The following is a 15,036-nucleotide window of genomic DNA, read 5'->3' as shown; positions in this document are numbered from 1 at the left end:
CGCTTCATAAATGCCATCATTATTATTATTATTATTATTCTCTGGGCCTCGGTGACCTCCCCTGGAAAATGGGACACTCCGTGGGACAACCTGATCACCGTGTAACCTCCCCAGCGCTTAGAACCGTGCTCGGCACGTAGTAAGCGCTTAATAAATGCCATCATTATTATTATTATTATTATTCTCTGGGCCTCGGTGACCTCCCCTGGAAAATGGGACACTCCGTGGGACAACCTGATCACCGTGTAACCTCCCCAGCGCTTAGAACCGTGCTTGGCACGTAGTAAGCGCTTAATAAATGCCATTATCATTATTATTATTATTATTCTCTGGGCCTCAGTGACCTCCCCTGGAAAATGGGACACTCCGTGGGACAACCTGATCACCGTGTAACCTCCCCAGCGCTTAGAACAGCGCTTGGCACGTAGTAAGCGCTTAATAAATGCCATCATTATTATTATTATTCTCTGGGCCTCGGTGACCTCCCCTGGAAAATGGGACACTCCGTGGGACAACCTGATCACCGTGTAACCTCCCCAGCGCTTAGAACCGTGCTCGGCACGTAGTAAGCACTTAATAAATGCCATTATTATTATTATCATTATTATTATTCTCTGGGCCTCGGTGACCTCCCCTGGAAAATGGGGGTGAAGACCGTGAGCCACTCCGTGGGACAACCTGATCACCGTGTAACCTCCCCAGTGCTTAGAACAGCGCTTGGCACGTAGTGAGCGCTTCATAAATGCCATTATTATTATGGGGGGGGGGCGATGAGACGGGGGGACGGAAGGGGTTGGAAGGGAGGGGTTTGGCGGGGAATTGCGTAGGGGGACGAGGGTGGGCGCCGGGCCAGTGGGATTCCAGGGAGGGAGCAAGGGGAGGGAAAGAGGTGGGTGCGAGTGGGGATGGGGAAAGTGAGGACTGGGATGGGACGAGGGTGGGCGCCGGGCCAGTGGGATTCCAGGGAGGGAGCAAGGGGAGGGAAAGAGCTGGGTGCGAGCGGGGATGGGGAAAGTGAGGACTGGGATGGGGAGAAGGGAGCAGGGGAAGCGAGAGGTCATGGTGAGGTCAGCGGGATAAATGACAGCCCCGAGAGCGGCTAACAGCTAACACGCCACGGCAGCCCTAAAATCAGCAGGTGATGCCCGGAGCAAAAAGTGGAATCATCCACGGGTCGGTCGATCGAGCGGCTGATTGAAGGAGGGGGCCCAAGGACGAGCGTATTCGTTCAGTCGTATTTACTGAGCGCCCACTGAGCACCGCGCTAAGCGTTTGGAAAGTACGGTACTGGAATCGAATCAAGCGTAGGAGAAGCAGCGTGGCCCGGTGTTCGGAACGGCGCTTAACACAGAGTAAGGGCTTAATTTACTAGGCGGGGGTTCGGTCCCCGAGGGACCTGATTATCCGGTCTCTAGCCCCGGTGCTCAGTGATTGGCGCGTATTAAGCGCTTAACGGATACCACGATCACTAGTATTGACAGATGTGAGCCCACGTCATCCCCCGGGCCCGGAATGCCCCCAATCCCTCTTCCTCCCTTCAAGGCCCTGCTGAGAGCTCACCTCCTCCAGGAGGCCTTCCCAGACTGAGCCCCTTCCTTCCTCTCCCCCTCGTCCCCCTCTCCATCCCCCCATCTTACCTCCTTCCCTTCCCCACAGCCCCTGTATATTTGTATATATGGTTGTACATATTTATTACTCTATTTATTTATTTATTTTACTTGTACATTTCTATCCTATTTATTTTATTTTGTTGGTATGTTCGGTTCCGTTCTCTGTCTCCCCCTTTTAGACTGTGAGCCCGCTGTTGGGTAGGGACTGTCTCTCTGTGTTGCCAATTTGTACTTCCCAAGCGCTTAGTACAGTGCTCTGCACATAGTAAGCGCTCAATAAATACGATTGATTGAGTGATTGATTGATTGATTGTTGGGTAGGGCCTGTCTCTAGATGTTGCCAACTTGTCCTTCCCAGGCGCTTAGCACAGTGCTCGGCACACGGTGAGCGCTCAATAAATACGATTGATGATGATGATGATATAATAAACAACTAAGGCTGAGAGCCAGGTGAGACGAGGCCTGTATTCGACCTGATTGTCTCTTCTCCAACCCGGCGCTCGGGACGGTTTTGACGCACAGTGAGCGGTTGACGAATACCCCAATTATTATTATTATTATTAGTATTAATAATGATAACGCCGCCCCCCCCCCCGGCCGAATCCACGCCTGGGATTCTGCCGTTGGTGACTCCCTCTTATCCCAGGCCGCCGTTGGGGGGGAATTCCTACCTTTTTGTAGACGGGACTTCCTTGGTAAATTCCTTCTTCTTCCATCTGCCGGCCGTGCTGGGAAGACAGACAGGATGACGGAGAGCGGGGCGCTCCTCGGTCCGCGCTTACCCTGCGTGAAGCGCCCGTCTCGGCCGGAAGCTCCTTACTAATCGATTAATAGTCACGGCGTTTAATAAGCGCTTCCGACCCGCCCGGCGCCGTTCCGGATCTGCTCGGCATTCCCGTTTCCCGGATGAGGGAACCGAGGCCCAGAGGAGTGAAGCAGCCGGCCTGAGGTCACGCGGCCAAGCCGGGATCGGAATCCGGGTCCCCTCCCGGTGCTAATATTCCCGGGAGCCGCCGCCGCCGCCACCTACCTTTCCCGCGAGCGCTTCGTGGCTGAATCTGGGAATGGGTTTCTCTTCCGTGGCAAACAGAAGCTTGGCCTGTCGGGAGGGAGGGTGGAGTTTCGGAAATCGGAAGTCCGTGATTTCCCCCGCCGGCTGAGGGAATCGGGAGGGGGCCGGGAAATCCGGGAGCCCCCGAAGTCGGAAGGACCTGGGTTCTAATCCCGGCCCCGCCGCTCCTCCGCCGCGTGACCTCGGGCAAGGCGCTACACTTCTCTGGGCCTCAGTTTCCCCACCTGGAAGGATGGGGATGGAGATCCGGAGCCCTATGGGGGGACGGGGACCGTGTGTAAGCTGCTCTGCTTGTATTTACTGAGCGCTTACTGCGTGCAGGGCGCTGTACTAAGCGCTCGGAAAGTCCCATTCGGCAACAAAGAGAGACAATCCCGGCCCACAACGGGCTCAGTCTCGAAGGAGGAGGCGGATATTAATCTGAGTAAATCATAATTTACACGGGAGCCCGCCGTGGGCAGGGAATGCCTCTATTTGCTGCCGAATGGTACTTTCCAAGCGCTTAGTACAGTGCTCTGCACACAGTAAGCGCTCACTAGATATGACTGAAAGGAAGAATAATATATCATTTAAAGACCTGTACAAAAGGGCTAAGGGGTTGGGGGGCGGGGGGACAATAGCAAATGTCCAAAGGTCACAGGTCATAATGGTGGTACTTGTTAAGCGCTTACTATGTGCCAAGCGCTGTTCTAAGCGCCAGGGGAGATACAAGATCACCCGGCTGTCCCACGCGGGGCGAGCCGACCGAGTCCTTTAAAGCCGACGGTCAGAGTGATGCCGATAATGGTAGCATTTGTTAAGCGCTTGCTATGTACTGAGCGCCGGGGTGGATACGAGCAAGTCGGGCTCACGGCGTGGGGCTCCCGGTCTCCATCCCCGTTTTCCCGATGAGGGAACTGAGGCCCGGAGAAGTGAAGCCACTGGCCCGAGGTCAGACGAGTGGCGGAGTCGGGATTAGAACCCGGGGCCTTCGGACTCCCTCCCAGGCCCGGGGTCCGGCCACCAGCGCGGCTTCTCCCGGCGTAGAACGTCGGGAAGGAAATTATTCCTTAAAATCCAAACCTGGATTTTAATAAAGCGGAGGTACGCCGGGGTATCCGAGCTCGGAACGAATTTCCTCAGTCGGTAATGCCAAACGTGTCATCGTGATAATAATTAATAGTAACTGCGGTATTTGCTACGCGCTTACTATGTACTAAGCGCTGGGGTGGATGCAAGCAAATTGGGCCGGATGCAGTCCCCGTCCCACACGGGGCTCAGGGTCTCCATCCCCATTTTACAGATGAGGGAACTGAGGCACGGAGAAGGGAAGTGACTCATCCAAGGTCACGCGGCCGACGAGCGGCGGAGCCGGGATTAGAACCCTCGACCTGGGTTGCTGATGGTGATCGGGGCGCTTAGTAAGCGCTCACTCTGTGCCAAGCCCCGTTCAAAGCGCCGGGGTGGTCATCCGGTTGTCATCATCATCAACCGTATTTATTGAGCGCTTCCTATGTGCAGAGCACTGTACTAAGCGCTTGGGAAGTACAAACTGGCAACATACAGAGACAGTCCCCCGTGGGGCTACCCGTCTTCACCCCCATTTTCCAGAGGAGGTGACCGAGGCACAGAGAAGTGAAGTGACTCATCCAAGGTCACGCGGCCGACGAGCGGCGGAGCCGGGATTAGAACCCTCGACCTGGGTTGCTGATGGTGATCCGGGCGCTTAGTAAGCGCTCACTCTGTGCCAAGCCCCGTTCAAAGCGCCGGGGTGGTCATCCGGTTGTCATCATCATCAACCGTATTTATTGAGCGCTTACTATGTGCAGAGCACTGTACTAAGCGCTTGGGAAGTACAAACTGGCAACATACAGAGACAGTCCCCCGTGGGGCTACCCGTCTTCACCCCCATTTTCCAGAGGAGGTGACCGAGGCACAGAGGAGTGAAGTGACTCATCCAAGGTCACGCGGCCGACGAGCGGCGGAGCCGGGATTAGAACCCTCGACCTGGGTTGCTGATGGTGATCGGGGCGCTTAGTAAGCGCTCACTCTGTGCCAAGCCCTGTTCAAAGCGCCGGCGTGGTCATCCGGTTGTCATCATCATCATCATCAACCGTATTTACTGAGTGCTTACTATGTGCAGAGCACTGTACTAAGCGCTTGGGAAGTACAAACTGGCAACATACAGAGACAGTCCCCCGTGGGGCTACCCGTCTTCACCCCCATTTCCCAGAGGAGGCGACCGAGGCCCAGGGAAGCGAAGCGGCTCGCCCAGGGTGCCGCGGCGGAGCCGGGATTCGAACCCGTGCCCCGTGACCCCCCCAGCCCGGCTTCTTGCCGCCGGGCCACGGGTTCTAACCCACTCCCGGCGGGAGAGGAGAGGGAGCGGGGCGCCGAGGGTTAGGGGCGAGGGGAGGTCGGTTTGGCGGGCTGCCCGCCGTGGGCGCTCAGACAGTAGGCCTGATGGACTGAAAATTGGGGGGCGGGGGGAGTGGGGGAGCCCACCTGCTCCAGAGAACTGCGGCAGGCCTCCTGGATCAGCCTCTCGGCCTCCACCTCGTCTCCGACGTTGTCCCGCACGTTGAGGGCCGCCTTCTGAAAGAACTGGACAGAGGGGGGCCGAGCCGCGGCCTTCAGGGACCCCCGCCCGCCCTACTGCGCTCGTACTTACTGAGCGCCTACTGTGGGCCGGGCACCGCGTTATAATAATAATAATAACAACGGCATTTCTGAAGCGCTTGCTACGTGCAAAGCACTGTTCGAAGCGCGGGGGAGGTTACAAGGTGATTGTCCCACGGTGGGGGGCTCCCCGTCTTCATCCCCCTTTTACAGATGAGGCAACTGAGGCACAGAGAAGTGAAGCGACTGGCCCGAAGTCACCCAGCTGACAACTGGCGGGGCCGGGATTTGAACCCGTGACCTCTGACTCCAAAGCCCGGGCTCTTTCCACTGGGCCACGCTGCTTCTCCACGCGTTCACTCAATCCTACTGACTGAGCGCCTACAGTGTGCGGAGCGCCACATTCATTCATTCAATCCTATTTACTGAGCGTTTACAGTGTGCGGAGCACAGCATTCATTCATTCAATCCTATTTACTGAGCATTAACGGTGTGCGGAGCGCCACATTCATTCATTCGATCCTATTTACTGAGCGTTTACAGTGTGCGGAGCGCCGCATTCATTCATTCGGTCCTATTTACTGAGCATTTACAGTGTGTGGAGCACCACATTCATTCATTCAATCCTATTTACTGAGCGTTTACAGTGTGCGGAGCACAGCATTCATTCATTCAATCCTATTTACTGAGCGTTTACGGTGTGCGGCGCGCCACATTCATTCGTTCGATACTATTTACTGAGCATTTACAGTGTGCGGAGCACAGCATTCATTCATTCAATCCTATTTACTGAGCATTTATGGTGTGCGGAGCACCGCATTCATTCATTCAATCCTATTTACTGAGCGTTTACAGTGTGTGGAGCGCCGCATTCATTCATTCGATCCTATTTACTGAGCGTTTACGGTGCGCAGCGCGCCGCATTCATTCGTTCGATCCTATTGATTGAGCGTTTACAGTGTGCGGAGCGCCGCATTCATTCATTCGATCCTATTTACTGAGCGTTTACGGTGTGCGGAGCACCGCATTCATTCATTTGATCCTATTTACTGAGCGTTTACGGTGTGTGGAGCGCCGCATTCATTCATTCGATCCTATTTACTGAGTGTTTACGGTGTGTGGAGCACAGCATTCATTCATTCGATCCTATTTACTGAGCGTTTACGGTGTGCGGAACGCCGCATTCACTCATTCGATCCTATTTACTGAGCATTAACGGTGTGCAGAGCGCCACATTCAGTCATTTGATCCTATTTACTGAGCGTTAATGGTGTGCGGAGCACAGCATTCATTCATTCAATCCTATTTACTGAGCATTTACGGTGCGTGGAGCACCGCATTCATTCATTCAATCCTATTTACTGAGCGCTTACGGTGTGCGGAGCGCCGCATTCGTTCATTCGATAACAATAATAATAACAATGATGGTATTTGTTAAGCGCTTATTACGTGCAAAGCACTGTTCTAAGCGCTGGGGAGGTTACAAGGTGATGACATTGTCTCTCGGGGGGCTCCCCGTCTTCATCCCCCTTTTACAGATGAGGTAACTGAGGCACAGAGAATAATAATAATAATAATAATAATAATAATGGTGGTATTTGTTAAGCGCTTACTACGTGCAAAGCACAGAGAAGTGAAATGACTCGCCCAAAGTCACTCCGCTGACAATTGGCGGGGCCGGGATTTGAACCCGTGACCTCTGACTCCAAAGCCCGCACTCTTTCCACGCTGCTTCTCTAAGACTGAGAGCCCTAAGTGGGGCAGGGACTGCGCTCAACTTGAATTGCTTTGATCTGCCCCAGCGCTCAGTACAGTGCCTGGCACATAGTAAGCGCTTAAATTATGTCTTTCTTCATTTATTAAGAGAAGGAAATAAATGTTCAAGACAGGCCCGGGGCATCTATCGTTCCTTCCCATGACTCTCCCTTCTGAGTCGCCCTCGTCCTTGGATCGCCAGTGCTTAGCTCAGTGCTCTGCACACAGTAGGCGCTCAATAAGTACGACTGAATGAATGAATCTCCCCCTCTTGACCGTCATGTGGGCAGGGACTGTGGCTGCTTACTGTTCTCCTGTTCTCTCCCGAGCACTCAGTACAGTGCTCTGCACACAGTAAGCGCTCAATAAGCGCACGGCATAGTGGCCGTAGAGCCCGGGCCTGGGAATCAGAGGGTCCGGGGTTCAAATCCCAGCTCGTCTGCTGTGTGACCTTGGGCCAGTCACTTCACTTCTCTGGGCCTCAGTTCCCCCATCTGGAAAATGGGGGTCGAGATGGGCCCCAGCGCTTAGTACAGTAAGTGGCCCTATAGCACGAGGTTGAGCGCGCTGGTCTTGTAAGCCGGGGGTCGCGAGTTCAAATCTCACCAGGGCCTTCTGTGCTACTTTGAAGCAGCGGGGCTCAGTGGAAAGAGCCCGGGCTTTGGAGTCAGAGGTCACGGGTTCAAATCCCGGTCAGCTGGGTGACTTTGGGCGAGTCACTTCACTCCTCTGGGCCTCGGTTCCCTCATCTGGAAAATGGGGATTAAGACTGTGAGCCCCCCGTGAGACAACCCGATCACTTTGTAACCTCCCCAGCGCTTAGAACGGTGCTTTGCACATAGTAAGCGCTTAATAAATGCCATTATTATTATTATTATTCCTCATTCTCCAGACAATAATAATAATAATAATGGCATTTATTAAGCGCTTACTATGTGCAAAGCACTGTTCTAAGCGCTGGGGGATACACGGTGATCAGGTTGTCCCACGTGGGGCTCACAGTCTTAATCCCATTTTCCAGATGAGGTAACTGAGGCCCAGAGAAAAGCAACAACAGCAATGAGGGCTATTTGTTAAGCGCTTCCTATGTGCCAAGGACTGTTCTAAGCCCCAGGTGGGGGGGGATACAAGGTGATCAGGTTGTCCCCGGCGCTTAGAACAGTGCTTTGCACATAGTAAGCGCTTAATAAATGCCATCATTATTATTATATTATTATTACAGTGCCTGACACATAGTAAGCGCTTAACAAATACTATAATAACAATAATAATAATAATAATAAATAGGACTGAATGAATGACTCCATCCCTTTTAAGCTCTCGGTTTTCATCCCACCTTCTGCCCCACTGGAATTCTGTCCTTCCCCTGCCCCCGGACTCCTTCCGGACAGGGAACGGGGCTACCCGTCCTGCTGTACTGGACTCTCCCGAGCGCTCAGTACAGTGCTCTGCGCACGGCAAGGGCTCGGTAAAGACCAGCAACGGACGACTGGTTGGACGACTGAGAAACGGGCAGCTCCTCGTGGGCAGGGACCGCGCCTGCCAACTCCGCCGGGCTCGCTCGAGTGCTCAGACTGGTGCTCTGCACAGAGGGAGTGCTCAGTAAGTAGCCCAGCTGGCTGGCTGGCTCGGGCGGGGCGGCGGAGCGTGGGCCCCTCCGCGCACAAAGTGATTCGGGCCGTGCCGGGAGGCGGGATCGTGGTCTGCCTGGGTCCTGTATTAATAATAATAATGGTGGTATTTGCTAAGCGCTTACTATGTGCCAAGCACTGTACTAAGCGCTAGGGTGGATACAAGAAAATCGGGCTGCAGACAGTCCCCGTCCAACGTGGGGCTCACACTTTGGACTTTCGGAGGGTCTGGTAATTTCTTTAACGTCTTTCTCCGCCTCTTGACCGTAAGCTCCTTGTGGGAAGGGGATGTGCCTGGTTTACTGTCGTACTGTACGCTCCCAAGCGCTTAGTACAGTGCTTCTGTACCTAGTAAGTGCTCAATAAATACGATTAAATGAACGGTACAGCGCGTCGCCCTCAGAGGGCACTCGATCCCTATTGCCACTAATATTATTCTGTTAATGATGTGCGTTTTTTTTGTTTTTTTGATGGCATTTATTAAGCGCTTACTATGTGCAAAGCGCTGTTCTAAGCGCTGCACTGTTCTGAGCGCTGGCAACGACACCTGTCCACTTGTTTTGTTTTGTTGTCTGCCTCCCCCTTCTAGACTGTGAGCCCGTTGTGGGGTAGGGACCGTCTCTATAGGTTGCCAACTTGTACTTCCTAAGCGCTTAGTACAGTGCTCTGCACACAGTAGGCGCTCAGTAAATGCAACTGAATGAATGAACCATGGTATTTGTTCAGCGCTTACTATGCGTCAGACGCCGCGCCGCTGGGCCGGCTCCGTTGAGGCCTCGCAAGGTGGCCGGGCCGATGAGCCAAGGGAACGGTTCATTCGTTCATTCATTCATTCCATCGTATTTATTGAGCGCTTACTGTGTGCAGAGCACTGTACTAAGCGCTTGGGAAGTACAAGTTGGCAACATCTAGAGACGGTCCCTACCCAACAGCGGGCTCACATTGCTTTCAAACAGTCTTCCATCGGGCAGAGAAGACAGACCGAAAGACCTGTATATAGGTATGTACATATTTATTACTCTATTCATTTATTTATTTTACTTGTACATATCTATTCTATTTATTTTATTTTGTTAGTATGTTTGCTTTTGTTCTCTGTCTCCCCCTTTTAGACTGTGAGCCCAACAGACCAAAAGACCTGTATATACGTATGTACATATTTATTACTCTATTTATTTATTTATTTTACTTGTACATATCTATTCTATTTATTTTCTTTTGTTAGCATGTTTGGTTTTGTTCTCTGTCTCCCCCTATTAGACTGTGAGCCCGCGGTTGGGTAGGGACCGTCTCTATATCTTGCCAACATGTACTTCCCAAGCGCTTAGTACAGTGCTCTGCACACAGTAAGCGCTCAATAAATACGATTGATGATGATGATGATGTTGGGAAGGGACCGTCTCTATAGGTTGCCAACTTGGACTTCCCAAGCGCTTAGTCCAGTGCTCCGCACACAGTAAGTGCTCAATAAATACGATTGATGATGATGATGTTGGGTAGGGACCGTCTCTATAGGTTGCCAACTTGGACTTCCCAAGCGCTTAGTCCAGTGCTCTGCACACAGTAAGCGCTCAATAAATACGATTGATGATGATGATGATGTTGGGTAGGGAACGTCTCTATAGGTTGCCAACTTGGACTTCCCAAGCGCTTAGTCCAGTGCTCTGCACACAGTAAGCGCTCAATAAATACGATTGATGATGATGATGTTGGGTAGGGACCGTCTCTATAGGTTGCCAACTTGGACTTCCCAAGCGCTTAGTCCAGTGCTCTGCACACAGTAAGCGCTCAATAAATACGATTGAAGATGATGATGATGTTGGGTAGGGACTGTCTCTATAGGTTGCCAACTTGGACTTCCCAAGCGCTTAGTTCAGTGCTCTGCACACAGTAAGCGCTCAATAAATACGATTGAAGATGATGATGATGTTGGGTAGGGACTGTCTCTATAGGTTGCCAACTTGGACTTCCCAAGCGCTTAGTCCAGTGCTCTGCACACAGTAAGCGCTCAATAAATACGATTGATGATGATGATGATGATGTTGGGTAGGGCCTGTCTCTATATGTTGCCAACTTGTACTTCCCAATCAATCAATCAATCGATCGTATTTATTGAGCGCTTACTATGTGCAGAGCACTGTACTAAGCGCTTGCGAAGTACAGATTGGCAACACATAGAGAAAGTCCCTACCCAACAGTGGGCTCACAGTCTAAAAGGGGGAGACAGAGAACAAAACCAAACATACCAACAAAATAAAATAAATAGGATAGAAATGTACAAGTAAAATAAATAAATAAATAGAGTAATAAATATGTACAACCATATATCCATATATACAGGTGCTGTGGGGAAGGGAAGGAGGTACGATGCGGGGATGGAGAGGGGGACGAGGGGGAGAGGAAGGAAGGGGCTCAGTCTGGGAAGGCCTCCTGGAGGAGGTGAGTGGTTCCCAAGCGCTTAGTCCAGTGCTCTGCACACAGTAAGCGCTCAATAAATACGACTGATTGATTGACTGATTGATAATTTACAAACAGGAGGAAGAAGGAAAGGTACAATCGAGTTATCGTATTCCGGCGCCTACCCCGGCGCTCAGTAATAATAATAATAATAACGATGGTATTTGTTAAGCGCTTACTATGTGCCGTTCTAAGCGCTGGGAGACGGCCAAGGTCATCGGGTTGTCCCACGTGAGGCTTACGGCCTTAAAACCCATTTTCCAGATAATGGCATTTATTAAGCACTTACTATGTGCAGAGCACTGTTCTAAGCGCCGGGGAATTTACAAGGTGATCAGGTTGTCCCACATGGGGCTCACAGTCTTCACCCCCATTTTGCAGATGAGGGAACTGAGGCCCAGAGAAGTTAAGTGACTTGCCCAAAGTCACACAGTTGACAAGTGGTGGAGCCGGGATTTGAACCCATGACCTCTGACTCCAAAGCCCGGGCTCTTTTTCCACTGAGCCACGCTGCTTCTCCAGATGAGGTCACAGAGAAGTGAAGCGACCCGCCCGGAGTCACCCAGCTGACAAGTGAGCTGACAGTGCTCTGCACATAGTAACCGCTCAATAAATATGCTTGATTGATTGATTGATTGATTGACAGTGCCCTGCACACAGTGAGCGCTCAATACATACGACTGAATGAACGAATGAAGAGTGACGGGACGAGAACCCAAGACCTCCGACTCCCAAGCCCGCGATCTTTAAGCCGCGGGACACCACGATTATTATGATCGTTTTTCTCGCCCGGCCCGCAGCAGACGCTCAGTCGGTAGCTCAGGCCGGGAGGGGGGGAGGGAGGGGGCGGCTCACCTTCATGTACTTATTGAACACCAAGCGGATCTCCTCGTTGATGCTGGGCTGGAGGACGGCTCGCAGCAGGTCCATGGAGACGGCCGGGTCCGTGAAGCTGGCGCCGGGTCGGCCGCGGACCGAGGGCCGGACGGGGGGCGGAGGCGGTCAGGCCGCGGGCCGGACCCCGACAGTTCGCCATCCCCCCTCCTGCCATCCGCCGCCCCCCGGAGAGGCCGGAGGCAACCCCCCCATGTCCCGGCTGGCCGCGGGCGTATTTACTGAGCGCTCTGGGAGGGTCCGCTGGACCAGACACGGTCCCTGCCCGCAGGAGCTGACGTGTCTAGAGCGGGAGGCGGACGCTGATAAAGACTGTGTTTTAGACTGTGAGCCCACTGTTGGGTAGGGACCGTCTCTCTATGTTGCCAACTTGGACTTCCCAAGCGCTTAGTACAGTGCTCTGCACACAGTAAGCGCTCAATAAACACGATTGATAATGATGATAAAGATCAATAAATGACCGCTACAGACATAGAGTGCCAAGGGAGCAAGGCGGGGCCCATCTCCATATCCTTCTCCTCGGCTGTTCCTCCCGCTCCCTAATCTTGGAGGCCTTCCCAGGCTGAGCCCCAGCGGAAAGAGCCCGGCCTTTGGAGTCAGAGGTCACGGGTTCAAATCCCGGCTCCGCCGACTGTCAGCTGGGTGACTCGGGGCGAGTCACTTCCCTTCTCTGGGCCTCAGTGACCTCATCTGGAAAATGGGGATTAAAACTGTGAGCTCCACGTGGGACAACGTGATCACCTTGGAAACTCCCCAGCGCTTAGTACACTGCTCGGCACACAGTAAGCGCTCAATAAACACGATTGATGATTATGATAAAGATCAATAAATGACCGCTACAGACATAAAGTGCCAAGGGAGCGAGGCGGGGCCCATCTCCATATCCTTCTCCTCAGCTGTTCCTCCCGCTCCCTAATCTTGGAGGCCTTCCCAGGCTGAGCCCCAGCGGAAAGAGCCCGGCCTTTGGAGTCAGAGGTCACGGGTTCAAATCCCGGCTCCGCCGACTGTCAGCTGGGTGACTCGGGGCGAGTCACTTCACTTCTCTGGGCCTCAGTGACCTCATCTGGAAAATGGGGATTAAGACTGTGAGCTCCACGTGGGACAACGTGATCACCTTGGAAACTCCCCAGCGCTTAGTACAGTGCTCGGCACACAGTAAGCGCTCAATAAACACGATTGATGATGATGATAAAGATCAATAAATGACCGCTACAGACATAAAGTGCCAAGGGAGCAAGGCGGGGCCCATCTCCATATCCTTCTCCTCAGCTGTTCCTCCCGCTCCCTAATCTTGGAGGCCTTCCCAGACGGATCCCCAGCGGAAAGAGCCCGGCCTTTGGAGTCAGAGGTCACGGGTTCAAATCCCGGCTCCGCCGACTGTCAGCTGGGTGACTCGGGGCGAGTCACTTCACTTCTCTGGGCCTCAGTGACCTCATCTGGAAAATGGGGATTAAGACTGTGAGCTCCACGTGGGACAACGTGATCACCTTGGAAACTCCCCAGCGCTTAGTACAGTGCTCGGCACACAGTAAGCGCTCAATAAACACGATTGATGATGATGATAAAGATCAATAAATGACCGCTACAGACATAGAGTGCCAAGGGAGCGAGGCGGGGCCCATCTCCATATCCTTCTCCTCGGCTGTTCCTCCCGCTCCCTAATCTTGGAGGCCTTCCCAGGCTGAGCCCCAGCGGAAAGAGCCCGGCCTTTGGAGTCAGAGGTCACGGGTTCAAATCCCGGCTCCGCCGACTGTCAGCTGGGTGACTCGGGGCGAGTCACTTCACTTCTCTGGGCCTCAGTGACCTCATCTGGAAAATGGGGATTAAGACTGTGAGCTCCACGTGGGACAACCTGATCACCTTGTAAACTCCCCAGCGCTTAGAACAGTGCCTTGCACATAGTAAGCGCTTAATAAATGCCGTCATCATCATCATCATCTCCCCCTCCTCCCCCCTCCATACCGCCTTCCCTTCCCCACAGCACCTGTATATATGTATATACGTTTGTACGGATTTATTACTTTATTATTTATTGATTTATTTTACTTGTACATATTCTATTTATTTTATTTTGTTAATATGTTTTGTTTTGTTCTCTGTCACCCCCTTCTAGACTGTGAGCCCACTGTTGGGTAGGGACAGTCTCTAGATGTTGCCAACTTGTACTTCCCAAACGCTTAGTACAGTGCTCTGCACACAGTAAGCGCTCAATAACTACGACTGAATGAATGAATGACTGAATAATCTTTAATAGTAGTAATAATGATAGTGTTTGTTAAGCTGTTCTAAGCGCTGGGGTAATAATAATAATTATAATAATAACGATAGCGTTTATTAAGCGCTTACTATGTGCAAAGAACTGTTTGAAGCGCTGGGGAGGTTACAAGGTGATCAGATGGTCCCCCGGGGGGCTCACAGTCTTAATCCCCATTTTACAGATGAGGCCACTGAGGCCCAGAGAAGTGACTCGCCCGAAGTCACACAGCTGACAATTGGCGGAGCCGGGATTTGAACCCGTGACCTCTGACTCCAAAGCCCGGGCTCTTTTCCACTGAGCCACGCTGCTTCTCCGTGCTTATCAATCAATCAATCAATCAATCGTATTTATTGAGCGCTTACTATGTGCAGAGCACTGTACTAAGCGCTTGGGAAGTACAAATTGGCAACACATAGAGACAGTCCCTACCCAACAGTGGGCTCACAGTCTAAAAGGGGGAATCATTATAATAATCACGGTATTTGTTAAGCGCTTACTATGTGCCGAGCACTGTCCTAAGCGCTGGGGTAGAGACGAGACCATCAGGCTGCCCCACGTGGGGCTCACAGTCTTAATCCACATTTTACGGATGAGGTAACGGGCACAGAGAAGTTAGGTGACTTGCCCAAAGTCCCCCAGCCCGTAGGCAGTGGGGCCGGGATTAGAACCCACGACCTCTGCCTTGCTGCGTGCCAGGCACCGTACCGAGCGCCGGCCGGATACACGCAAGTGGGGTCGGCCGCGGCCGCCTTAATCCCCATT

At 52.6% G+C, this 15,036-nt stretch overlaps 1 protein-coding gene across 2 annotated transcripts in view; it reads right to left on the bottom strand.

Annotated features, from left to right (window-relative positions):
• DNTTIP1 (deoxynucleotidyltransferase terminal interacting protein 1) overlaps positions 1–15,036 on the bottom strand; it is a 42,309-nt gene that overhangs the window by 17,461 nt on the left and 9,812 nt on the right. For both annotated transcript variants that reach the window (XM_038750605.1, XM_038750604.1), the window contains exons 3-6: positions 11,979–12,075; positions 5,167–5,265; positions 2,641–2,709; positions 2,282–2,338 (exon numbers count right to left, since the gene is read on the bottom strand). In XM_038750605.1, coding sequence (XP_038606533.1) covers positions 2,282–2,338; positions 2,641–2,709; positions 5,167–5,265; positions 11,979–12,075 — 322 coding nt within the window. The remainder of the gene's footprint in view (positions 1–2,281; positions 2,339–2,640; positions 2,710–5,166; positions 5,266–11,978; positions 12,076–15,036) is intronic.

The sequence above is a fragment of the Tachyglossus aculeatus genome, chromosome 8, assembly GCF_015852505.1.
Source record: "Tachyglossus aculeatus isolate mTacAcu1 chromosome 8, mTacAcu1.pri, whole genome shotgun sequence".
NCBI classification, from domain to species: Eukaryota; Metazoa; Chordata; class Mammalia; order Monotremata; family Tachyglossidae; genus Tachyglossus; species Tachyglossus aculeatus.
The sequence above is the reverse complement of the archived record's forward strand: the minus strand, read 5'-3'. Positions and strand labels throughout refer to the sequence as shown.